The sequence below is a fragment of the Gymnoscopelus microlampas genome (assembly GCF_963454915.1).
Source record: "Gymnoscopelus microlampas genome assembly, chromosome: 1".
Lineage (NCBI taxonomy): Eukaryota > Metazoa > Chordata > Actinopteri > Myctophiformes > Myctophidae > Gymnoscopelus > Gymnoscopelus microlampas.
This window is the reverse complement of record NC_139962.1, coordinates 7,049,418-7,077,246: the sequence shown is the minus strand read 5'-3', so window position 1 is coordinate 7,077,246 and position 27,829 is coordinate 7,049,418. Positions and strand designations below refer to the sequence as shown.

The following is a 27,829-nucleotide window of genomic DNA, read 5'->3' as shown; positions in this document are numbered from 1 at the left end:
AATAAGTGGACATGGCAACACTGTTTTCTGTCTCGGCAGTATTGCGTACTTTGTGCTCTTTAGATAGCTCAATAAACTTATACAGTGGACACATCGAAAAGCAACACAGCAGAAAACAATGTGTGATATGTCTTCTTTTATATCCCAGAAGCAATTACTTTACAAAGGTCTCAGTCATTCATAAATATTTTTTGTTCATAAGCTGGTCCACCGTCTCTCGTCCACTTCAATGCATTCCACTGAACTGAAGGCTGCAGTCTGGCTCCCATGGTGCGACGAATCTGCTGGCTGGAATTGCATGGTAGCGAAAATGACGTAGATGACCCTACCTTCTTTAAATATATCTTGGCTGTACACACCTTAGCCACCTCCTCCACCTCCTCCAGTGAGGTCCCCACGGCAGAGCCCCGCCTTCCTCACCAGTCAGTTTAGGTTGTCAGTGTCAGCCGCTCTGTTGTGACCAAGGGGCCAGCTTCTGAGTTGTAAATTGAGGCTGCATAGGAAGTGACAGTTCATATGAATGGCCTGTAGTCTCGCTGTTTTACCCCTGCTGGTCTCAGATAGAATTAGGCACCATTCAAGCGGATGGGTTTTTGCCGAACTTTACACAATTTTATTACCTTAATAAACATTGTCATAAATATATGCTTCCGGCACGTAATTCCAAAGAAGAGAACACTGACCATAACAGACTGGTGGAGCATCTGCAACGTCTTGTTGCACACACCAAAAGAGCAGTCAAGGGCCCATGGGCACTGGCCCCATTGCCCTGGTTCTTAATCCATCCATGAGATTATTTCATTAACTGGGATAAAGAGCCTGTAGCCTATAGTCAAATCCTCAGTAGGCTATGTATCCATGTGTAAGTCGAGAGTACTGATACATTAGTAGCTACAGTACTCTCTCAGAGTTACATTAAAGTGAGTGATATTTTAGTGTGAAATAGGAGTTAAATGGTTCAATGATTCAGATGTTCAGGTCAGGATACCACTAAGTAGAGATAACTCTTACAGAGAAAACATGATAAAGGAGTTCAAATGAGCCAACAAAACTGGAACACTATAAAATTGAAGCTGATAGATGGGTTCTCTCTCCTGATTGGATAAGGTGAGAGGCAGCAGGCAGGGAGAACCCTGTCACAGAACAAAAACTCTTATGTAGCAGTGATTACTATCACTATGTACAACTTTAGCTTTTTAATCTTCTTTATTTGTTTTAACCAAATAAAGATAACATTACATGGATTTTCAGTACTCGAGTGCTGTACTTAAGTACAATTTTGAGGTATTTTACTTTACTGTAGCACTTTTACTTCTACTCCACTGCATCTCAAAGGCAATTATTTGAAAACTTTAGTTCCTAATTTCAATGCAACCAACTGGAGTTAAAAGACCTCTGAAAGCCTTATGTCAAAGAAATGTGACTTTAGTGCTGTGCTGACAGTGTTGTGCATGTCATTGCTCGTTGCCATTCACATGGGTGGCTGTTGCATGTGCACGCAAAACATACATTAACCATTCGAAAATAGCAGATCTACAAGCTTACAATGCGTCGAATGGCGATGCGTTGTGAGCTTGTAGATCTGCTATTTTCAAATGATTTTCATACGTTTTTAAAAACTTGTGAAATGGGACATTCTGCATAATGAGTACTTTCACTTTTTGGTAGCCTACTTTAAGGAGGCCTATATTTTGATGCCAATACTTTTGTACATTTTGAACACTATAACTTTTACATGTGTAACAGTGTATTTCGACATGATGGTCATCAAATTATTGGCTTAAAACTGAAAAATCTCCATGACTTCAATTCTTCATGGGGTGTGTAATAGGCTCTATGCACAGCAGCCATATTGTGAAGACATTCACAGGTGTTACCAATGATACTAATGAAGGCTCTGTTCCATTTAATGTAGCGCAGTGGTTCTCAAATGTTTCAATTTCCACAACCCCCGTAACTCTGAGAGTGTACAAATGGAACCAAATGGACCCTTACGGGTCGATTTGGTTCCATTTGTACACTCAGAGAGTTACACACCCGTAAGGGGCCATTTGGAAACCCCTCAAGGAACCATGAGGGTACCTGGACCCACATTTTTGTCCCACTGGTGTAACAGAGTGTCCAGTGAGCCAACATGCATAACATCAGCACCCTGACTCTGTTTGACTAGATTGGAACAGAGCCTTCATTAGTATCATTAGTAACACCTGTGAATGTCTTCACAATATGGCTGCTGTGCATAGAGCCTATTGATATAAAATAAGTCATTTTTTGGGTGAACTATATCCCTTATAAGTTTAAAAAAAAAAAAAAAAAAAGCACCCCCACCATCACCACTGTTGCAGGTCTTTTTTTTTGTTGATGAAAGTCCACGCTGCTGCAGCTAGGGGGCGACATGTCCCCCTGCTGGACCGGCTCGGAGCCTCTGGACTGTTACTCTCTCTGCCTCAGAGCCTGAGAGAGAGAGCCGGTCAGTTGGTTGTGGTCAGTCGAGGCGTTCGGACGCAGTTCGCCCAACGCGGGGAGGATAGAACTGTAGAGACTCTTAACATTATGCACGGACAATTACTCTAAATGGAGTCTATCAGAAGGAAACTACACCAGCGTTTATTGCTGTTCTACCTCGTTTTTCTATCAAGCTCAGGTAAGAGGAACATAGTTTCTGATCAATTAGTGCTGTGAGGAGATAATACTATTCGTGTAGATCAGTGGTTCTTCTCAACCAGTGGTCCGGGGACCATAGTGGTCCGGGGACCAACAGTGGTCCTTGAGGGGGTTCCAGAGGGTCCCCAGCCAAATTAATAGTTAGAAACCAAATTGACCCTTATGTGTCTGTAACTCTGAGAGTGTACAAATGGAACCAAATGGACCCGTCACCCGTGTACACTCTCAGAGTTAAATGAACACTAATGATGATGATTACAGTGTAGATTGGGGACCCCCAAGAAATCAAAACGGTTGAGTCCCTGGCATATCTTTTCAAATGGGGGTCCCTGGGCTAATATGTGTCAATTTGGGGGTCCTTGACGCGAAAAAGGTTGAAAACCAGTGGTTTAGATGATTATCCAACAGGATCCACAGACCAGCCTGCTGTACAGTAAGCTGTTGATATGCTGCAAAACACGACATAACGGCATAGCAGCGATTTAATAGGGTTTTACACTTTAATATTAACGCACCATAAACGTGTGCGCGAAAAACGTAGCTTCTAGTTTTTTTTGTGCCATGAATGAATCCAGTGACAGAGAGAGAGAGAGAGAGAGAGAGAGAGAGAGAGAGAGAGAGAGAGAGAGAGAGAGAGAGAGAGAGAGATCAATGTCCATGTTAGTTAGTTAAAGCACGGGACATGAATCGATGGAAAATGATTGAATTGAAGAAACACACTAATGTGCTGTATAGGTGCAAAGTGTCACTTCTTTAGAAATAGCTTTATTATAAGCTTTTATGATCAGAAATGATCCTTCATATTAGAGCAGTGCGACACTTCCCATGGGTTGACCTCTATATACCTCATACTTCATAATATTTAACAATTAGGTCATATATCTACTACTACAGGTTAACTTACTTTGGGTGAAACAAATATTAGCTGTTTAAATATTATGATGGCCTTATGTTCCCTCACACGTCACAGAGCTCCACTAACCTACATTTAAAGTGCGTTATAAACACTGATTGTTGTTATGCAACAATGGGGCACTTTAAGTAATGAATAATGTAAGCGTGTTAAGGAACGTAATGGAGCCACAGTGACATTAATAATGTACGGATTTAAAGGACCTAATGGAGCCTGTTTAGTGTGTTAAAACTATAAGGATCCTTTAAAGAAATGCATTGAATAGAATAAATAGGCCTTTTGACTGTATTTAAGTTGGAAATTATATATATATATATATATATATATAGAGAGAGAGAGAGAGAGAGAGAGAGAGAGAGAGAGAGAGAGAGAGAGAGAGAGAGAGAGAGAGAGTTTAGCCCTACTTTAGAGAGAATTTGAAGCATTATGAATTGTATTTAATGTCATGAGTTTGGTCAAAACTGAAGTGCTATTAACTGCTTCAATCTTCATTCTATGACTTCATGAGAGACATTTGAAACCTCAAATAATGATGGCTGCCTCTCTGGATGCCTGTTTAAAGGAAGTGAAAGTGATATTATTTGGTTGACACAAAAAGTTTCTTGTTAAAAAGTTAAAGCTCTATATGCTGATAGCAGGCTAATCATTGCTATAGTATGGAGTGTTCATTAATAGTGGTCTCCCTTGACTGTTGACTCCCTGTCTCTCCAGCTCTTTTAGAAAAGGAGACTTTCAGGAGGGTTTCAGCCAATCAGGAGAGAGTACCTATTTCAATTTGATAGTGTTCCAGTTCCAGTTATTTTTCCCCCAATTTTGTCTGCTCTCTAAATTGTGTCATCAGTTCCAATTCACTTGTTTTATCCTCTAGCTCAGTGGGTTTCAATCTTTTTTCATGCCAAGGACCCCTAAATTGATATACATTTGGCCGCGGACCCCCATCTGAAAATGTTTTGTGCCAGCGACCTCCAGAAGCAAAGATTTGAGTTAAAAAATGTTTGCTTTAAAAATATATATATTCAAAGATTTGCACACATTTTCAAGATTTTTCAAAAATAGCCAAAGCTAAGTGGTTAAAATAATTGTGACGCTATGTTAACTCATTTTGCTAGGGACCCCCTGGTACCCCCCCAAGGACCACTGGTGGTCCCCGGACCACTGGTTGAAAACCACTGCTCTAGCTTCATGAGTTCGCTCTCCTGATTGGATCAAATTAGTATCCTGACCTTTACTGAAGAGACATGGAGACCCCTTGTTACTGACCAAACACTCTATAGCAATGACTACTATCTGAATATAGACCTATATTCAACACTTCCTTTAACACGAAAATATCACTTAGTGTCCCTTTAAGCCTTGCGCATTTGACACACACACACCTCTGCCCCACTTTGAATTCGTTTTAAATGTCAACCACTGACATCATCTGCTTTAGCAGATCTTTAGCCACCAATCTGAGGGGTGCATTTAGTGTAAGTTCACTAAAATATCCTCCGCAGAGATAATAATTGTGTCAGAATAAAGTATGAGCAGCGTGATGTTTGACTGCACTGCTCTGTTGATGCTGATGTTTTCTTAAAAATGTATGTTTCTATATCAGTGTCACAGATGCGTTCCAGGTCTTAATGGGTTAAAGGCTGTGAATCACTGGCATCTTTCAAAACTGGCCTGAAACAACAAATTACAAGTGGATATAGATATTAGATCCCATTGAAATGAAGGGTCATGCACTGCTGCCTCCTTTTCTCCTCTGTAAATATAGCCATTTTGTATGTGTTGATGGCATGTATCAATGTGTAAATATTCTATGCTCTGTTGGATGAATTGAATACATAGGACCACAATGGAAACAAGTCCCCAGGACTTTTTTTGTGTGATACTTTTAGCCTTAAATGTTCTACTGGACCTCCGCGCTGTTTGCATTTTTGACTAATACATACATTTGTACACTTTGAGTTACATTAAAGGTAGGGTAAGGGATTTTCTTTGGTTAAAATAAGTGTTAAATAGCTCTATATTCTGATAGTATTCATTGCTATAGAGTGTTTGTTCAGTAACAGGAGTCTCCATGTCTCTCCAGCTCTTTATTAAACAGAAAATGCATTTTCAGGTCGGGATACCAATTTGATCCAATCAGGACTCAGACAGGATACAGATTAAACAAGTGAAGTTGGAGGCGATGACACAAAGAAATGAGCAGAACAAAATTGGAACTGGAACACTATAAACATGAAGCTGAATGGGTACTCTCTCCTGATTGGCTGAAATGTTGTCACCTACCTGAAAATGTATTTTCTGTTTATCAAAGAGCTGGAGAGACATGGAGACTCCTGTGACTGAACAACCACTCTGTAGCAATGATTGCTGTCAGAATATAGAGCTTTAACCTTTTAACACAAATCTTTTTTGTTTTAACCAACACATTTCACTTACTCTACCTTTAACAACGAGGACGCTTTCTGTATAGACACTGTTATTGATAATGGACACTGACCCTCCTCTCCCTCTTTCTTCCCCATCCACAGGTGTTTGTTGGTCTTTTAGTGAGTTATTTTTCATCAAGGAGCCCCACGATGTCACAGCCATGCGTAAGGACGCGGTCATCATGGACTGTCAGGCGCACGGCGAGGCGCCCATCGCCGTCAGGTGGCTCAAGAACGGTGTGAAAGTGCCGGAGAGCGAGCGGGTCTACCCGCTGGCCAACGGCTCCCTCTTTATTTCGGAGGTGGAGAACAGGAGAGGAGACAAATCAGATGAAGGGTTTTACCAGTGCCTCGCTCAGAACAAGTATGGAGCAATCCTGAGCCAGAAAGCCCGTCTTACAATCGCAAGTGAGTTCTGGTGTTTGGATTGGACACGTGATGTGCTGCATAACCTAACCCTTCTTCTTCTTCTTCCACTAGGAATTAGGCTTAACCCATTAAGACAGGGGTCTTCAACAGGGGGTCTAGGATCCCTAGGGGGTCCTCAGAGTTACTACAGGGGGGCCGCAAATCTTTGTGTGATATATATTTTTTACATTAACCACTAGAACCCTAGCATCCTCACAACACCTCGCAGCGCCTTCTAAATCCTCCGTTTTCGGGGGTAAAATAAATACGTTTCTATATACCGTCTCTGTCGGGTGGAAACATCATATTTCCAAAATTGTTGTTAATTTACGAAAGAAAACACAAAAATGTAGGCTAAGGACTTATGGAGATAAGAGGTTATACAGCAACAACTAAAATGACACACAGAGGCGTTCCCAGCTTGAAAGGCATAACAACGTAAAGGTGTAACGGGTCTTTAACAATGGGGGGGGGGTACCACTATTCCTTCCAGACACACACACACACACACACACAGAGTATAATGTTGACTGTTCTAGTTTGGCTGATAACATTTGATGTTGTTGACATAGTAGTAGTCAGGGGGAAAGATGGAGATGTAACGGTCTAAAGCTGTGAGTACGTGTTTGTGTGTGTGTGTGTGTGTGTGTGTGTGTGTGTGTGTGTGTGTGTGTGTGTGTGTGTGTGTGTGTGTGTGTGTGTGTGGGATCTAGATCAAGAAGTGTGTGTGTACGTGTAACGCACCTCTGATCTTCTTGATAGTGTGTGTGTGTGTGTGTGTGTGTGTGTGTGTGTGTGTGTGTGTGTGTGTGTGTGTGTGTGTGTGTGTGTGTGTGTGTGTGTGTGTGTGTGTGTGGACAAAACGGCAAATGAAGGGAACTTGTACGACAAATAATTTCACCCATCTTTCTTTTTTCCACCCGTAAAGCTGTGATGTGACAATAGAAGTTGTCGTTGTTGGAGGGATTTGACATTGAGTTTAAAATCTACCTGAACGAATCATCCTGGTGTGTCACTCGTGTGTGTGGGGGGGGGGGGTCTGAGCTTCTAATCAGTGTTGCCAGATTTTGCGAGAGAAATAAGAAACCGGGTCTATGAATACAAGCCCAATACAAGCGACTGTGATAGGCCACATGAACACTTTGAACCTATGCATCAGCTATTTGAAAATAGCCGATCTACAAGCTCACAACGCGTCGCAATGTGACGCGTTGTGGGCTTGTCTATTTTCAAAGAGAAATCTTGGAAAGTAAAGTTTTTCAAACATTTTAAATACACACATCTGGTATTGGGGGTCCCTGGCACAACATATTTTCAGATCTGTGACCAAGTACATATTAATTTTGGGGGTCCTTGGACATGGAAAAAGTTTGAGTTTGATTCAGGAAAGTAGCTAGCCCAAATAAGCAACTATACACTTTAGAAACCATGCAACTCAAAAATATTTACAATCAACTTTGGAGAGGGGAAAAGCCCAAAGTTGCTTATAATAAGCAGACTTGGCAACACTGCTTCTAATGGAGGATAGAGAGAGGGTACAAACAGACATGTCCGTTCGCGACGGAACGAACGGCCGGAAGTCCCATCCACTCCCATGTTATAAAAAAAACGGAAACGAAACGCGTCCGTCTTTCCGTTTTTTTTTTAACATGGGAGTGGATGGGACTTCCGGCCGTTCGTTCCGTCGCGAACGGAGATGTCTGTTTGTACCCAGAGAAGTCACTGAAGCCTGGAGCAGTTGGCAGTCGGGGGAAGGGGGGGATGAGATAGATAGATACATACATAGATAGATAGAAAGATCTGGAAGGAGAAGACGTCTATTGGTGTGTAAATGAAGGGCGCTGCAGGTCTGAAGTGTTTAGAGGACATGTCCAGGATACAGGTTTTCCCCCCCGACGCTAAAGAGAAGATTACCCTTATTCACACAAACAGGCTTTCATGTCATTGCTGCCCGACCACTAGGGATTGTTCTTTTGGAATGCCTCTTCTTCCCCCGGTGGGGTGTGTGTGTGTGTGTGTGTGTGTGTGTGTGTGTGTGTGTGTGTGTGTGTGTGTGTGTGTGTGTGTGTGTGTGTCTATTCTTCTTAAGGGAGGGGTGAGGCAGCTTTAGGCAGACCTGGGTGTGTGTGATCATCTCCCCACCAATGGTGGAAGAAATACTCATAAGTAAAGGTTGCAATACCAGCCTAATAAACATGTAGTAAAAAGGTTTATGTTAAAACATTTACTTCAGTAAAAGTACAAAAGTATTGGTGTCAAACCATACAAGTAAAATTACTAAAATATGTCAATTTATCAAACTTTATCAAAAATAACAGCTCTTTTTTTCGACTAGCTGAAGTATAGAATAGGGATAAGTGGTATGTTATATATTAATAATCAAAATCTGCAATGTAACCGTAACTAAAGCTGTCAAATAAAGTGAAGTTAAAAGTGGAGTTGCCGCTGAGATGTAGCGGAGTTGAAGTATAAAGTAGCGAAACATGGAAACGCCAAAGTAAAGTAAAAGTACCAGGATGAAATTGTACTTTAAAGTACAGTACTTGAGTAGATTTAGTACTCAGTTACTTTCTCCCACTGCCCCCCACCATGCGGGCCGGCCATGCTTCTGGCCGTGCCACTTTCACACAAAAGATGTTGCCCTTTGGTTCTTAACCCCTCCCTGCATTCCTCTCTCTGCAAGGAACCCTGCAAGGCAGGACGCTTTTGTGTTCTGGTTGAGGGTGGGAGATTGATGCTCGATTTAATCAACAAGCAATGCTGTAACTATTTAGTAGGGCACTGTTGTTACTGCCTTGATCATCGTTCAGTAGATTAACACTGAACCTGTAGGCTGTAGGGTACTGTGTTGTCACTGCTTTGATCATCGTTTAGTAGGATTTACCCTGATCAAGGCAAACAATTAAAACCCATTAAGACCTGAAGCCGATTTCTACAAAATGTCTTCTAAATCCCAACAGTTTTCTGAAAAACGTATGTTTCTATAGCAGTGGTGCTCAAACTTTTTCATGTCAAGGACCCCCAAAATTATGTGTAGTTGACCGCGGACCCCCATCAAAATATGATGTTCCAGGGACCCCCAGAAGCAAAGATTTGAGTTAAAAATGTTCGCTTTAAAAATGTATATATTCAAAGATTTGCACACATTTTCACGATTTTTCAAAAATAGCAGATCTACAAGATCGTAGCGCGGCACTCGGTGCCGCGCTATGAGCTTTTTGAATAGCCCAAAGTGTAAAATAATGCTTTTTTTAGCTCAAATCTAAAAATGACACAGTTCCAGGTCTTAATGGGTTAAGCCCTGTTTTATACTTTGCCTCGCGACATCGTCTACAAGCGACATCTACAAGCTATTTTCCAAACAAAAACTAATTGGAACATTTGGGGATTTGTTTTGGTAAACCATTTGCCTGAAGTGATCAGTTATCCTGACAAGTAACACGAGGGACGGGGGTGTTTTCGGACCAGTTTTCTGACAACTTATAATCAAATCCATTTTGTAAACATGGAAAAAGAAGAGAGAAAAGTAGAGAAACGGTACCAACGTTGTGAAGCCTATCTCTTCAGGAAACAGACAGAACACACCAGAACCTTTTTGAAATAGCCTGTCAGGGAAGGTTGGAGGCAATGAAACATCAGTACTATGGTATAAATATACTTTCCAGTAAAATACACTTTATGGGGTGTGAGTTGCAAAGCAGCTGGTGAGATACATGAAAACAAGAGTGGTCCAAACAACTCTACAACGGCACTTAAGAACCTCACTGGCACACACACACACACACACACACACACACACACACACACACGCACGGACGCACACACACACACACACACGCACACACACACACACACACACACACACACACACACACACACACACACACACACATACACACTTGCGCGCGCACACGCACGCACGGGACGTGCTTCCCTGGACAGAGTCGAGTTTTTACTGGACAGTAAAAGTGAGTGTAGTTGTATTAAATTAATTGAAGGGGTTACCTGGCTAATAGTTTGAAGTTAAGTGGTAATAAACGCTGCCAGTGGAGTGGTTTGTTTTTAAAATGGCACTTTAGGCCCGCTGGAGGGTCTATCTGGAAGGTCATAAAATTTGCACATACCTGAGAAATGCTCCGCTGAAGGAAACAAAGGTAGCAGAGGGGGTTGAGAACCGCACACGGCCACACGTGCACGCTCGCACACACCAGTATTGCCATGTACGCTTATTATAAGCGACTTTGGGCTTGTTTTTCTGTAAAATCGCTTGTAAATATTGGTAGTTGCAGGTTGCTTATTTTGGGCTTGTTGTGTAATGTTGTTTAAACCAATAGTTCTACAACATTTTCATGTTAAGGACCCCCCAATTTTTTTTTCTCGCATTTCTTCAAGATTTCTTTGAAAATAGCAGATATTTTCAAATAGCCAATGTATATACAGTAGGTTTAAAGGGCTCATGTAGCCTAGTAGTCGCCTCTTTTGGGGCTTGTTTTCATAGACTTGATTGTCTCGCAAAATCTGACAACGCTGACACACACACACACACACACACACACACACACACACACACACACACACACACACACACACACACACACACGCACACACACACACAAATGTGAATTGCCATTTCCTAATACCACAGCCCTTTGCTCATTGTCTAAATGAGCCAGAGTTTATTGCAGGTCTTACTGGTCTAGTTGGGGGCAGGATTGTGTTTCGGGCAGCACCACTGTGAAGTAATAATGGTGAAAAGCTTTTTTTTCCACACTGACTGACCCCCTTTTTGTCCACTTTAACCCCCCTAGCCTATAGTTGCCCCCGATCTGAAGAAAAGGGTTTGTTGTTCGGGAGCATTTGCTTGACCAGATATCAGTGAACAGGGACAGCTGGCCTCCATTCAACCACACTGGAGGCTAATTATGCTAATGGCGCTAGTCAGATGATCACTGATCGATAAGTTTAATTTCCGGGAACGCATGCATACTGTGTTAGATGTTTAGCTATATAACCATTATTTTATTCTTTGACTATTCAAAAATAGCAGATCTACAAGATCTTAGCGAGCTTGCAGATCTGCTATTTCTTTGAAAAATCGTGAAAATGTGTGCAAATCTTTGAATATATACTATATTTGTTTAAGCGAACATGTTTAACTCAAATCTTTGCTTCTGGGGATTCTACAAATGTCTTCTGAATCCTAACAGTTTAAAAAAAAGAAGTACTTATGTTTCTATAAATATCATATGGTTCTCAAACCTTTTCATGTCAAGGACCACCCAAAATGATATGTATTTGTCCACGGACCCCCATCTCAAAACATTTTGTTCCAGGGACCCCCAGAAGCAAAGATTTGAGTTAAAAATGTGTATATATGTGTAAAGATTTTCATTTTCACTATTTCTTTTCCCAAAAATATCAGATATACAAGCTCATAGCGCGGCACTCTGTGCCACGCTATGAGCTTGTATATCTGATATTTGTAAATAGCCAAATAAATCCAAAGTGACGCATGAACACTCTAGATTTGACAGTTTAGCTTCAGTGCTTGTTTTGATGATGGAAGAAGTGCAACGTGTGGACAGAGACCTGTCGTCTCCTCCTGTCTCTGCTCCTATATCAGATCTCCATCACCATAAGGCCTGTCATCATCATCATCATCATCATCACCCAGTTGTTTATATAAACACTACAATTAACCACTCAACCACTTAGTAGCCTAGCTATAGCGTCCCTATTCTGCATGGGGAGAACATTTGGCGAGTGAAAATAATAGCAGATCTACAAGCTGTGTGACGCTTTCTGAGCTTGTAGATCTGATATTATTCGCTATTTTAGAAAATAGAATAAATTAAAAGGCTTTGAACATTTACCCAAAACAGGGATGGATACCAGGGTTAATGTGGTTCAGGATATGAAACAGGGGAGCGACCTAATTTGTTGTTTTATATGTGAAATGTAAGAATTTATTATGTTCATATATTGAAGCTTTGGTTGTACAGTATAGTGTTTTTCTGAAGAACGAGGTGGGTATAACCCTAAACATTGGTTGTTTGGTGGGAGAGGGTTTAGAATGATGTGGGTATAACCCTAAACATTGGTTGTTTGGTGGGAGATGGTTTAGAATGAGGTGGGTATGACCCTAAACATTTGGTTGGGTTTTAGAATGAGGTGGGTATAACCCTAAACATTGGTTGTTTGGTGGGAGATGGTTTAGAATGAGGTGGGTATGACCCTAAACATTTGGTTGGGTTTTAGAATGAGGTGGGTATGACCCTAAGCGTTTGGTTGCTTGGTGGGAAAGCAGGATCTGTTTTTGATGAATAGGCATGTGACACAGGAGTCGTGTCACGTGACTCCTGTCAATAGGTTTCAGATTGATGGGCTTGTGGCTCCGCAGCAGAGACACAGCCTCCTGAAGCCTTTCACATGTTCTGTGCTGCTGGGCACTGAGAAATAAGCAACTAGGTCTATGAAAACGAGCCCAAAAGAAGCGACTATGAGCATGAGCATCGGATATTTTCAAAAGGAAATCTTGAAAAAACGTTTTTTAAGCACAAATCTGGTACAGGCGTCACAAAATACTCTTAGAGGCGGGGGGGACAAATGGACAAATACATATTAATTTGGGGCGTGGGGGACAATGTTTGAGACCCACTGGTTTAAACAACATTAGGAAACAAGCCCAAATAGGCAACTGCACTTTAGAAACAGGCCCAAAAAACCACAACCACCAATATTTACAAGCGACTCAACTGAAAAAAACAAGCCCAAAGTCATAAGCAGACATGGCAACACTGCTGCTGTGGGCTCACAGAGACAAAGGGCACATCATGCAACAGGGATTATAGGAAACTATTTGGATGTCTTTTCTTCAGCTTAGCTACTGATGTGAAAACATGGTGTAAATGTGAGGTCTGCTGTTAAAGGCCAAAGACACCTCGGTAGAAGTGTGGGTTGTGTAGTGTAGTTAACCGTGCCACAATGTAACTGCAAATATCGATCAATATATCTTCAGTAGTTGATATTAATATTAATATTTGGAGTTACTACGCAACACAAACCTCTACCAAAGTTTAGCTGTGCTTTAAAAGCTTTTAGTTTTCTACGCATTCTGCAAAGGCCTTCTCTATCAGGCCGGTGACATGAGCAGCACATTAAAGCCTAAAACATGTGTCAGTCACCAAACATTAGTAATATTCAGCAAGCGACACGCGGTCGTATGAACAGTATAGACCGGACGTAAGATGGTCCTGTGCTTAAAGCCCACCCGTGTTGTCATCATTGTTTTAAAGCACAACACTGTGACAGAATTGATTGATTAAATATTTTATCAGACAGAAATGTAAAAACAGCACGAATACAGTCAAACACTTTGTCTAAAAGGATGACACCAAAAAAGTCCTTGCGGTCTTGTTTCCATTGGGGTCCTAGAATGACGTGAAGAGGGCTACATTTATCATAATATAATAATGAATGCAGAAAAACAGCAGATCCACACAGGCTCGTGGACCTGCTGTTCTCGCTATACAACGACAAAGGTATAAAATAGTGGTTAATTTCCGTTGCTAAGGAATGTGTCAGACTTGCGATGGCTCGGGCCACAATTAGAGGAAGGCAAACTTTGTGCGCAGTAAGTGACTGACATGATTGAATGAAAAGCTCTTAAGTGGAATAACTCCCAGCCTGGAGTCCTGTTTTTCACCTCCGCTGGACACCAACGGTTGCCATGGTTTCCTGGGATGGCAGTTCCACACAGGTCAAAGGTTCCGTTGAATTGTTCAATAGATGGCCGTACGTTGGCCTCTGAGACCAGAGTGCTCCACTTAAATCTTCCCCTTGCAATAATGCAGAACATTCCTGTCCCTTTTTTTTTATTTATCGATTTACCTTTTAATGGTCCTCAATCTAATCATTGCATGTACTTTTGTGGCGCTATACGGTTTAGTGATGCCGTCGTGTCATTTTAAAAAGGTTGTCAGGCTATTTTTAGCTGTAACCTAATAATGACATTATTTTGTGTGTGTGTGTGTGTGTGTGTGTGTGTGTGTGTGTGTGTGTGTGTGTGTGTGTGTGTGTGTGTGTGTGTGTGTGCTGCTAGAAGGTATAAAGCAATGACAAAAGAGTAGAATTGACGTCTCTGTTGCTCAGATGCAGAGATTAGACAGAAGACAATGAGAGCACTGTCTCTGGCCTGTGGAGGAGGATCTGTGTTGAGTGATCGGAAAACTTTGCCACAAGATAAGAAATTGGAAGGGGGGGGGGGGGGGGGGATGGGTTCACCCCCTCCCCCTCTACCCCCCTGGCTTGTGAGAGGTCACAGCGCCCATGGGAATGGCTCTTTGTTTAGCCAGGCCAGTGACCACTTGACTGTCCTGCAGGGTGTGTGTGTGTGTGTGTGTGTGTGTGTGTGTGTGTGTGTGTGTGTGTGTGTGTGTGTGTGTGTGTGTGTGTGTGTGTGTGTGTGTGTGTGTGTGTGTGTGTGTGTGTGGAAGGGCTGGAGGCCACCCGGTGATTGATTTGTGCGGCTTTTCAGCCTTGCATTCTTCCTCGTGGTTTATCTGGGGGAGAGCTTCTTTTTTTTCAGGACCCCTTATTAGTGTGTGCATATGTGTGTGTGTGTGTGTGTGTGTGTGTGTGTGTGTGTGTGTGTGTGTGTGTGTGTGTGTGTGTGTGTGTGTGTGTGTGTGTGTGTGTGTGTGTGTGTGTGTGTGTGTGTGTGTGGGGGGGGGGGGATTGTAGAATGTGCTGCTTTTTGAATGCACACATTAACCACATGAACCCTATTGCCGGTGTCCTTATTCTGGAGATGTCATGATAATATGCTGATCTACAAGCTCACAACGGGTCGTGTGACATGTCGCAGCAACGCGCCGTGAGCTTGTTGATCGGCTATTTTCGGCGAAGAGAAGAGATTTGGACTGGGGGGGGGGGGGGGGGTAGAAGAGACCAAGTATAGACCCCTTGGGGGAACCCCAGTCAACTGAAGTATGTAGGGTTTAATTGGTTAAAGAAAATGAAAAACAAACTCATTCCGGTATGTGATCCCCCCCCCCCCCCCCCCCCCCACACACACACACACACACACACACACACACACACACACACACACACACACAACACGAGTTAAAAGAAATACGTGAATGAACGTTGTGTATGATGGGTCTTGTAGATCGGCGGAAAGCGGTCGAGCGGCAGCGGCCTGTTTCTCTGATGTATCTTAATCAAGTATACATAGACGCACGTAAGCACAGAGATGTTTTTACAACTTCCAGCGGTGCGGAGCCGGACCTCCAGCGCTGAGCGGCCCCTCGAACATTCAGCCCGGGGCGGCGGCACGATCCATCATCATGTCTCTAGAATAAGATGGGACCCCAGGGGAGAGAGAGGGGACTCATTGCCATACAATACGTCTTCTGTAGCTCTAACTAGGAAGACGGATGAGCAGATGACTCCTGTCACGCAAAACGTTAGAAGAAGGAGGCAGGGGTTTTTTGTGCCTTTTGGTCGCAGGTCTGATGAGCAACCAGTGTCGTTGCCATGTCTGCTTATTATATGAGCGACTTTGGGATTGTTTTCCTGTAAAGTTGCGGGTTGCCAACGCGCTGCGGCGGGTAGCCAACGCGGGTTGCCAATGCGGTGCGATGCAACGCGTTGTGAGCTTGTAGATCTGCTAATTTCAATATTGAAAAAAAATTTCAATTGAAAAAACAAATGTGAAAAATTGGGTTACAACACAAATCTTCTGTGGGGGGTCCCTGACACAAAATCTTTTCAGATGGGGGTCCATATTTGATGTCAAATACATATTAATTTGACATCAAAATGTTTGGCGACACTGTGAGCAAAACCCCCCAAAGCAGGACTGGCTGTCCTTAAAGCTGAGGAGAACCACGTCAACTCAGCAGCTACCAGGCCTGTTACAATTATTACATAATCAGTCGCCCCGATCATACGATCATGGTCGTCCCTACAGACAAAAGAGGATGTGTCCAAAAAGGGTGTCTTATTGTTGCCGTCGGGCAGGAAGAGACCTTGTATGTTCTAAACACTGTTTGGTCGCTTGCCAAAGTCTGTACGTTGATCAAATATTCATAAAACCCACAGACAGACTTAAACCACTTTCACTTCCAAAAATAGCGAAAAGAGCAGATATGTTGTGAGCTTGTGGATGAACTATGAAATATTGAGATACAAGGGTTTCTGCTCAACAGCAAATTATGACATAACGCCTTGGGATAAAGTTACATATTATACAATATGTGTGTACGTGGACAGACTTCAACAATAAGAACGTATCCTATGAGAGCAGGTTAGGAGTTACTTTAGTTTAGTGGATAGGAGGAAGCACAACATTCTTCCAAAGTCAACAAAAGAATGGTAACCGGAGGACGGACAGAGGAGGAGGGCCGAACTCGCTCCTGAGATTCCTGAGGAAACCTTTGTCCCGGCGTGACCCGTCACCTGACCTTTAGTTTGCCGAGCTGCTTTGGCCTGAGCAGAGCGCACCCATCTGCTTCTGGGTGTGTGTGTGTGGGGGGAGGGGGGGGGGGGCACAAGCCTTTATCCCTCTGTGTGGGATCACAGTCCAGTGGTTTATGGTTGATATTCTGTGTGCGTTATTTATGCTCAGTGTCAGGAAATGAACCACTTTCAGCCCAAAACTGCCCTGTGCAAAACTTAAAAAGTTGCAAAACATATCAGATATACAAGTCGATCTTTCTTTTGAGAAGTGTATATACTGTGGGCTGGTGTAGGACCACTAGTGGTTGACTGTGTGGTACTGCCTGAAAGGAAAAAAATAAAAAATACCGAGCAAGCAGGCAGGCTCTATTGAGCCATGTGGTGAAAATGTCAGCGCTAGTTGCAACGGTGGCCCGGGGGTTCGAATCCATGGTGGAAAGTTACAGAGTGCAGATTTAAGTGGTTAAGGTTAAATATATATTTCTGCAGTGTCTCGACTGTCTCTCCACGTTTAAGCTGCCACACGCGTCAAACACAACAAAAAGCATGCAGCGTTCTCTGAGCTGTCGCAGATTATAATTCAACCTGTCATCCCCGGCTGTAGTGAAAAGGTCAACACAGTTCTCACTGCTGTGCTGCTGACCGGTACAGAGAGAGAGAGTAAAGCACTCGAACCTGTGATGATCAGGCAGACCGTTCAGTGGAAGAGTTTATTTAGGAGAATGCAATGCGCGGTCAATGCATTGAACATTAACTAGTGATTAGTTTTGTGTAGTAGACCATGCGAGGTCGTACTCATGTTTCTGTTACTTTGGTGTGTTTTCTTGACGACGATGTTATAAGAATATCCTTTAGACAGTATCTTATTTACACAGATGCTAGGTTCATTGTTTACCTGGTATTCTATAGTTTCAATGAACAGATTGTTAATTCGATAGTTTAGACTGATGATGCTAGGTTCTTGGTTTACCTGGGATCCTAAGTATCTTGAGGCACTTACTGTACACCGTCTCTCTGAATGTGTTTTGAACCTTGCTTAGTGTAAGTCGCTCTGGAAAAGAGCATCTGCCAAATGCCTAAATTGTAATTGTAAGTGGTGGGCGAGTGTCTATTGTTTTTGTTGCTGTTCAGAGGTACAGTTCTGATATAGAGCGCAAGCTCAAAACATCACAGCACTTAGTGGGTGTAGTAAAGATCTGTTTGAACTTTTCTTTAGTACTGTTCTTCTTCATTTTTGGGGTTTGGATGTGCATGTCTTCCTTCTGTTTTAAACCGTTGTGGGGATGAACATGCACTGCAGCAGTTGGTAGAGTTGTGGTCACCATGCAGGACTTGGTTGTGTCCTCCTACTATCCAGCATTTGTGGAGGTCAGAGGTCAGAGGTGAGGTTGCAGGGAGGGCCAGAGGGGTCACAACTCACGGGCTGAAGCATTTGCCTCCCATTAGAAACAAGGGGGCCAATATGCTCCTCTGCTAAACACTGCCATTTGACTTAAGATTTACTATTTAACACTTTTAAAGTGCTTGTTTGTTTGTTTTTTTGTCCGAAGAAAATGAATTGAAAAGATGTCCGAGAAGGTTCAAAACATATTCACTTTATTTGTGAGATAGAGCCATGGATAAATGTTGTACACTGAAGCCTTTGTTTGTTGATTTATTCCACCATATACACAACACACACATCCCACAAACCTTGTGTTTGTGGGATTTCCCTGTTGCTTTCAGGGGAATGGATCCAGTCAGTGTTGTTATTATTTAGTCACAAGTTATCTTTTAATACTTTTCATTGGTTAAATATTTAAAATCCTTTTCCATTTTCACTTTCATTTTCAAAATGTTTCAAAAATAGCCGATGCTCGCAACGCATTATGAGCTTGTAGAACGGCTATTTTTTTTGCTACTACTACACTGTTGAGATACACAAGGTTTTTGCCTGTGAACACCAACAACATCATGTCACCATCATCAAAGCCGAAGGTCAGATCCCTGACTCCAGTGGTCAGGGGAAGCGTTGTGGTCACACAGTGCCTGATGCACAGCTTATAGATTTTACAGCTAGACTTAGTGCTCTATCAATAATCAATGGCCGTCCTGTTGTTTGTCAATCCTGCATCATTTGAGCAGAAAGGCTCATCACTCCCTCTGCCCTCCGGTCATGCTGTGACTCTGAACATATTAGTGTTTTTTTTTGCCAAAGCTTTATGTGGACTAAGTACTGGACATCACAGTTACAATGTAAGAGAAACAGATCTACAAGCTCACAATGCGTCACTTTGTGAGATAGTAGATCGACAATTTCCGGAGTGCAATTAAGTATAAATCAGGCAGAACTCGCCAACCTCTAATCCTAACCTCTAAATGCCTCTAAACCCTAACCCCCATCTTTTCCTTATTCAGTTGGTCCTCACAAGAATAGTAACACACACACACACACACACACACACACACACACACACACACACACACACGTGGTTCCAGAGTGCTGTGCTTGTGTTAGAAGAGACCTAACCGCTTAGAACTAATTGAATTAAAGATGTCCGAGGCAAGGCGGCTCGGTGAAGGAGATTGTGCAGAGTGGGCCGTTTGTCCAAATGTTAGAACTAAGGGGACGGTGATCAGATCACATTCCTTTACATTGTCCCTTACATCTATAGATAACAAGGTAGACGTCATTAAAAATAACTGTTAAATATCTGTATTTTTATACTCATTGCTATAGTGTTTGTTCAGTAGCATGGGCCTCCCTATCTGTCCAGCTCTTTAGTAAACAGAAAAAAAAAATTGGTCGGGAGACCAATTTCATCCATGGATGAAAAGATCAGATTAATTTGGAACTGGAACACTATAAAATCAAAACTCATAAATGGGTTCTCTCTCCTGATTGGATGCAATTGGCAACCCGCCTGAAAAGGTATTTTCGGTTTACTAAAAAGCTGAGGAGACGGACAGACCCCTGTTACTGAATAAACACTCTAGTCTAAAGCAGTGAATCAGAATAGCCTACAGAGCTTTAACTTTTTAACAATAAACATTTTGTTTTAACAATGTTCAGGACCCATGTTATTAAAGTGAAATTATATCGTTTTATAGAATACAGTGTGTTAGTGTATTAAGTAGAGTGAATTCAGTGTCTAAGACCTGGAACGCATCTATCCGTGTCATTCTTGGATTTGAGCTAAAAAGCATTATTTTTACACTTTGGTTATTCAAAAATAGCAGATATACAAGCTCATAGCACGGCACCGAGTGCCGCGCTACAAGCTTGTATATTTGCTATTTTTGAAAAATCGTGAAAATGTGTGTGAATCTTTGAATATATTCTTTTAAAGCGCACATTTTTTAACTCAAATCTTTGCTTCTGGGGGGTCCCTGGAACAAAATATTTTCACATGGGGGTCGGCGGCCAAATACATATCATTTTGGGGGTCCTTGACATGAAAAAGATTGAGCACCACTGATATAGAAACATATGTTTTTCAGAAAACTGTTGGTATTTAGAAGACGGCTTCAGGCTTCAGGTCTAAATGTACTGTGAAGTAGAGTGACTTCAGCATGGTGGCTGATAGCGTGTCAGTGTGTTGGTCATGAGTCACAGCTCTCCTGCTGTTTAACAGCACCTGGCAGCACAATTTACATGCAACCATCCATCACAGCCCTGCCGCGCGACCCAAAACACTCGATCTACAAGCTCAGAGCGCGTCGCATCCGCCACACGTTCTGAGCTTGTAGATCGGGTATTTTGGTTGAGCGACACCGCCCGTACGATGGGAGCGTAAATCAGGCTATAGGATAGGCACTGCTGGGTGTTTATGACCGGAGAGGGATTTCCTTTCACCGTTTCTCGAAAGCAAAGCTAGCGACGGGTCGTCTGTTGGATTTCACTCTGTGAAGAGAGTATGTTGCAGGACTTCACTCAGTTCTGTGAGAGAGATAGTCTGGGGTTAGGATATTATAAAATGGAATATACCGTGAGATTGGCTGCTAGTGAGAATTTGCTTGAGCCATGCCTGCTTTCTCAGGGGATAAATTGAATCTTGACCATCAGGTCAAAATCCGTGTCAGATCCTGTGTCTAGAAAGAGCAGGGAGACAAAATACAACCACCCCAAAAGTTATATTGTATTAACATGCTCTAACATACAGAATGGACAACATTATATTTTATTCATATAATAAAAAAAAGTTACACAGTGCTGCTTTAAAACAGAAGCTTTGTGATGTTTCCTGAAGTTTTGTGACTTTCCTTTTATCCTCATGATTTCATGTAGGCATAGCCTAATACTTGGTAAGAAAAACAAATGTTACTGCCCTGGTGCTTTTATTGTTGGTTCCCAGTGTTGTTAGCTCCTGGAAATGACTAAAACCAGCTCGGTTAGATTCCTTACATAATACATATACCTCTTTCCTATTGCCAAAACATATGTGAAGAACAAGGTGTTTTGTGCCTAGAGCAGTCTTCTTGAACATTTTGGAAGATAAGCTTTCAGCTTAATGTCCCCCATCCTGCTTTTTCCTGTTTCTTCTAGGTGAGTGCTGATAGGCTAATGGTCTTCTCAGCCCAAATCTCATTGGATGTGTGTGTGTGGAGGTCAAAGTGCACCACACTGACTTTATTTACCCATTACTTAAGAGGCGATAGCTTCATGCTGAAAACACGCAGTTGCTTGTAAGCATCTTCAAATAGATCTGTGTGAATTATGAATAATGAAGACAACTCTCCCACCCGGATACTACCGTCAGGAGAAGGCGTGCTCTACTCAAGGGGATCTTGAGGAGTAGTCTCTTGGGATTAACTGGGTGCAGATTCGTGGTAATACATACAATAAAGGAACATCCGCACTCTCTTCAGTTATATTCTTGATTTATTTTTTAGGGTGAACAGCCGCAGCAGACAGTCTGTCTGGAGAAACGCTTTTCTCCAGATAGACTGTCTGCTGCGGCTGTTCACCCTAAAAAATAAATCAAGAATATAACTGAAGAGAGTGCGGATGTTCCTTTATTATATGAATTATGAATAACACAGTCTTAGAAATCAAATTATATAAATACTTGTAAAGGGGAATTTGCTTTTCTTGTATTCATATATTGTTGAATATGCGTTTGTTTTGATGGAAAATACCTTTCTGTTTGTTGGCATCACTAAGCCTCATATATATCATGGTTCGAAAAAATCACTTAAACCTTACCCAGCTGACACGCGACGTCAGTACAACGTTGTCCCAACGTTGTACTCCAACGTTGGATGACCGTTGGATTTTGGTTGTAAATGAAAGTTTGTCTGACGTCATAACCCAACGTTGGTTAGACGTCATAACCCAACGTTGTTTAGACGTCATAACCCAACGTTGTTTAGACGTCATAACCTGACGTTGGTTTGACATCCTAAACTAACATTGATGTAACGTCAATCTCTGATGTTATGTAGACGTTGATTAAAGGTTGGACTCCCAACGTTGGATACCAGTTGTATTTTTGTTGTAAATGAAAGTTTGTCTGACGTCATAACCTGACGTTGGTTTAACGTCAATCTCTGATGTTATGTAGACGTTGATTAAAGGTTAGACTCCCAACGTTGGATACAAGTTGTATTTTAGTTGTAAATGAAAGTTTGTCTGACGTCATAACCTAACGTTTGTCTGACGTCATAAACTGACGTTGGTTTGACATCTTAAACTAACGTTGATTTAACGTCAATCTCTGATGTTATGTAGACGTTGATTAAAGGTTAGACTCCCAACGTTGGATACAAGTTGTATTTTAGTTGCAAATGAAAGTTTGTCTGACGTCATAACCTAACGTTTGTCTGACGTCATAAACTGACGTTGGTTTGACATCTTAAACTAACGTTGATTTAACGTCAATCTCTGATGTTATGTAGACGTTGATTAAAGGTTAGACTCCCAACGTTGGATACAAGTTGTATTTTAGTTGTAAATGAAAGTTTGTCTGACGTCATAACCTAACGTTTGTCTGACGTCATAAACTGACAAGTTGTATTTTAGCTGAAAATTTATATCGGGTTGACGTCATAGTACAACATTGGCTCAACGTTAGAGTACAATCAAAATATGACATATTTCTAACGTTGTAATCACGTTGTATTTTAGTTGAGAATAAAATGTCAATCCAACATTAGCAGGACGTCAACCTCCAGAGTTACCTTGTCACGTAGATATCTTGTCACAACAAGATATCAACGTTAAAATAACGTCTCCTGTGCCCACTGAGTGGGCGGTGGGAACAGGACATCTTCCAGACGTCATTTTGACGTCGATATCTCATCATCACGACGTCAGACAAACAACAACAAATTACATCTTGTTTCAGTGTCAAGTTTTACCAAGGTGAAAATACAATATCAGACAATATTATTTGACAAAGTTTAATAAAACAACATTATTATATATTTTTTAAACTTGTAATTGGCACATTTGAATAGGTAGTATAAACAAACAGAAATTACAAGTCATATTGTTGTCCAAACAGTTACAGGTTTGGTGAATAGGTTCAGAGCCCAAAGTGCCTTTGTAGGAAAATGATTCCATTTGTGAAACTTTAAAATAACTAAACAGTACAAATCAATAAAAACAATCAAGTGCATTCTTTGAGGCATGTCTATAACATATGCACCAAGGGCAAAAACGTTAAAAAGAGAGAGAAATAACACTGAGCTCCCGTAAATCACTTGGAGAGTCTTCTCTGCATCATTCTGTTTAATTTGTTGAGGGTTGCATTCTTCTTTAGTTCCCCTAAAGATAAATGACAGGAATAAGCTATTTTAATAACTCTAACTTGATTTTTACATTATGAAACATCTTTATTGACTGACAGATATCTGTTCAAAAGTTTGGAATCAGTGAGAAATTATGATTTTGAAATTAACTGAGTTTGCAGATATGAGTACTGTCTCTGATGGAAGGGCCATCACAATTGCTTGATCTAAATCCTATGTTGGGAACAGCTATACCGTAAGGTTCATGAGAAGTTTTATACAAACCAGTCTCAAAGTACGGCAAATTCTACTGAAAATATGGGGTGAAATTTGACCTGGATATCTAGAGAATATGACATCTAGAATGCCTAAGGTCTTTAAAGATATTGCTGCACTTGGTGGATTATTTAATGAACAGAAATGTTGAAGAATATAAGTTATTATTATTATTATTATTACCCTTATTATTATTACTATTACCATTATTATTATTATTATTACATTTATCATTATCATCAGTGTCTTGGCTGTACTTACTTAATTTTCACAGTGATTCCAAACTCTTGAACTTAGGCATAACTGCCAACGTATATAAAAATAATCAACATTTTGTAGCACTCCTTTTTGAATTTGAAAGATAACGGAAAGGTCAAGTTACATCGGGCAATTAAAATGTTTAACTTACCATATGCAACGTCAAAAAGACACAGGCCCCGGGGACTTATTCTTGCCATGATGTCAACAAAGGTTGTACTGGAGTGTCAATTCATGTGACATGAGGAACGGCATCATTCTTCTGGGTGCATCATCCAATGAATTACCTCCTGTGTCTCCAACCATGACAACCTGAGAGTATGGTAAAAGTCACAGGAAGGAAAATGCCATATTAAGTGGACAGCTAAGATATGATTCTATCGTTACACCTCTTAAGGTCTTTAAACACCAGGGACATGACGAATAAATTATACAAATACTTCTTTAGAATATATTGATGCTATCGCATCAAAACTATTCATATACTGTATATGATGCCTAATTTTTATAGCCGTTAACCTGATGCCTTTAATAGCGGTGAAAAATCAAACTTGTTTTAAATCAAAATTATGTTGCTTTATTTTCAAATAATAGTGAAGTTCAGTGTGGAGGTACTTACCCGATGTATTCTACTTGAGAGGACCTTCCACCTCTTGATGTACCACATCTAGCATGAAAATAAGAAATACACAACACATTATGAATGAAAAATATACTTGACGCAAGATAGAGACTTCTCACAATGGCCTCATGCCGTGGCACAACTACTTCAGAGAAAACCCAAGAAGAAATTGTATTGTGAACCCAGTATGGTGAATTATATCGAATCGTTGGTTGAGTGAAACTTCACATCCCTACCCTTTCAATATTAACGCTATAAGACTGCTTTTACATTACACTGCTGACTGTAGACTAATGTTTACTAGTTTATCTGTGCCTGTTATGTTTAACTGTGTCAAAAAACTATCATCAGGGTGCCCAAAGCCCTGTGGGAATTTATAACTCAATTCAAAATGTTCCAGGAAAGTCACTACCGTGGGAAACCTGAATCATCTAATTCAATATATATTTTTAAATTACAACCAATTTAAAGCATATTACCCCTCAAATTAACGCCCTGATATTATACTTACTTCGGACTTGGTGGAGGCTCACCAAGTCTTGATCACAGGTGTTTGGAAGCTGAAGTAGCACACGCACACGCGCACACACACACACACACACACACACACACACACACACACACACACACACACACACACACACACACACACACACACACAGACACACACACACACACACACACACACAAAAAAACAGATTAGATAGGCTACCTCTGCCTTCCGAAACATCTGTGGACATTTAAATTCAATATGGGCTGGAACAGCGTCGAAAACAACAGCTATCAAACCTACAGTACACCTACTTCATTATCAGCTACTGTATATCAAGTATCGGTTATGGCAAAATACTAACTGTTCTTCACTCTGTTTGGGCCATTCAACTGTACAGGACTTACTTCAATATTTCAACTTAAGATGGCTTACCAATAGATCTTCAATATAGTGTTTACATTCCTCAGAAATGAAAAAAACTTTGAGAAAACGTTGTATTATAGTTGCTTAACAGCACAAATTAAAACCAACAAAATATCAACGTCTAATGGCGTTAGAATTTAACGTTGTGTAGACGTTAACGTCATAACGTTAAGAAGACATTGGGCTTTGGTCTCAATACCCGACAACAGAATGTCGGTATTCTTTGTCAATTTGACGTTAGCATGATACGTTGAACAGATGTTGGGCATTGGTTACTTACCAACACAACTTAAAACCAACAAAAATCAACATTTAATGATGTTAGAACTTAACATTGTGTGGACGTTAGCATAACGACGTTAAGCAGATGTTGGGTTTTGGTTACAATACCCGACAACAGCATGTCAGTATTCTATGTTAATATGACGTTAGCATGATATGTTGAACAGACGTTGGGTATTGGTTACTTACCAACACAACTTAAATCCAACAAAAAAACAACGCTTAATGATGTTAGAATTTGACATTGTGTGAACGTCAGCATAATGACGTTAAGCAGACGTTGGTTTTTGGTTACAATACCTGACAACAGCATGTCAGTATTCTATGTCAATATGACGTCAGCATGATACATTGAACAGACGTTGGGGATTGGTTACTTACCAATCAATCTTCAACATAGTGTTTACATTCCTCTATTATGTTTATTTTTTTTAGGTGGGCTTTACTGTTAGGCTTGGCCAATATTAGACTGAAAATAATGTCTTACAAGCTAATATAATCAAAACTATGATAAAGGCTACACAAGGCTATTCAAATGCAACCAACCCTTATGCCTGATTTTTAGTTACACAGCACTGTCTCACACAAAAATCAGGCTGTGAGGCATGTGAGCTTTTACCCTTCAATAACACACATTCCCAACTGAAAACATGAATCATGCATGAACAACAGAACTTCACCTAAAATAAGACATTAGCTTTAAAAGCTGCAATTCAAATGTTTAACTCAGCAGCACCAAGCCACCAACACAAAGCAATGGGGATCAGTCCATCTAGTTAATGCAGTATAGCCTCTTTCTAGTTCCCACTGTTTTGCCACAAAAGGCAGGTACTGTAACCATTTTGGGCAAAGGATTTACTCAAACAATGCTGCCAGTTTCAAAAACATGCAAAGAAAAGGAAAAGAAAAAGAAAACAACAAAGCATGACTGATTTGCAATATGAAGAAATCACCTCACTCGGTCATAAACAGAATGTAGAACTTTATTTTAAAAACAAACAGTCAAATATTTCATTTCAAGTTAGAAGGAAATTAATTATGAACTCACCCGTGCAAAAGATTGTGATTCTAGAAGTCCTGGGATGGTCAAAAAAACATCTCCATGCACAAACAAGTATCTCTTCCTGTCTTCTCTCCCTCCAAATTCAAACTGCAGGCTCCTGCAGCAGTTACTGTTGCCCCGCCCAGTCTGGTGTTATACAACTGTGGTCCCACCCACAAGTCCAATGATTCGTCCAATGAAAGAGCAGAACGTTGCTATTCTGCTCAGTGATTTGAGGAGACATTTGACAATCCAGTTTGAAATGTATTATTATGACAACATCCATACAACGTTGCAGTCTAACATCATTAGACGTAGATATTTGGTTGGTTTTAGGTTGTGTTGGTAACTAATCAATAACCAACGTCTGTTCAACGTATTATCCCAACGTCAGGTTGACGTCAAATACTGACATGCTGTTGTCGGATATTTGACCAAACCTCAATGTCTGCCCAATGTTATTATGTTAAATGTCAGTTTACATTGTATGTGTCATATGGCATTATGCTGTAGGCCTAATGCAAAAAGTGAAATATTTCCCTCAATCATTTATTTGATTAGCAATTAATATAATGCAAAAATAAAGAACTGCAACAGCTATGAAACATGAACAATGGTGAAAATCAGTACATTTACTCAAGTACTGTACTTAGCATTGTATTTTTTAAATTCACTTGTGTGTTTCTATCTTTTGATACTTTATTATTTTACTCCACTACATATCAGGGCAAACAATTATTTTACTTTTTGTGATTGATTGATTGATTACTTTATTAGTCAGAAATGTAAACAGCATGAGGTACAGTCATGCATTTAGGCTGAAAGGGTAACAAAAAAAGTGTCTGTCTGTCTG

General features: G+C 40.9%; 1 protein-coding gene across 1 annotated transcript in view; it reads left to right on the top strand.

Moving 5' to 3' along the window:
• Positions 1-2,574: 2,574 nt before the first annotated feature.
• The window catches only part of prtga (protogenin homolog a (Gallus gallus)), a gene marked incomplete at both ends in the record, with an annotated part of 67,723 nt that continues 42,468 nt past the window's right edge, over positions 2,575-27,829 (top strand). Inside the window, 2 exons of the mRNA XM_084065325.1 lie at positions 2,575-2,644; positions 6,100-6,405. Of these exons, the coding sequence (XP_083921451.1) occupies positions 2,575-2,644; positions 6,100-6,405 (376 nt within the window). The remainder of the gene's footprint in view (positions 2,645-6,099; positions 6,406-27,829) is intronic.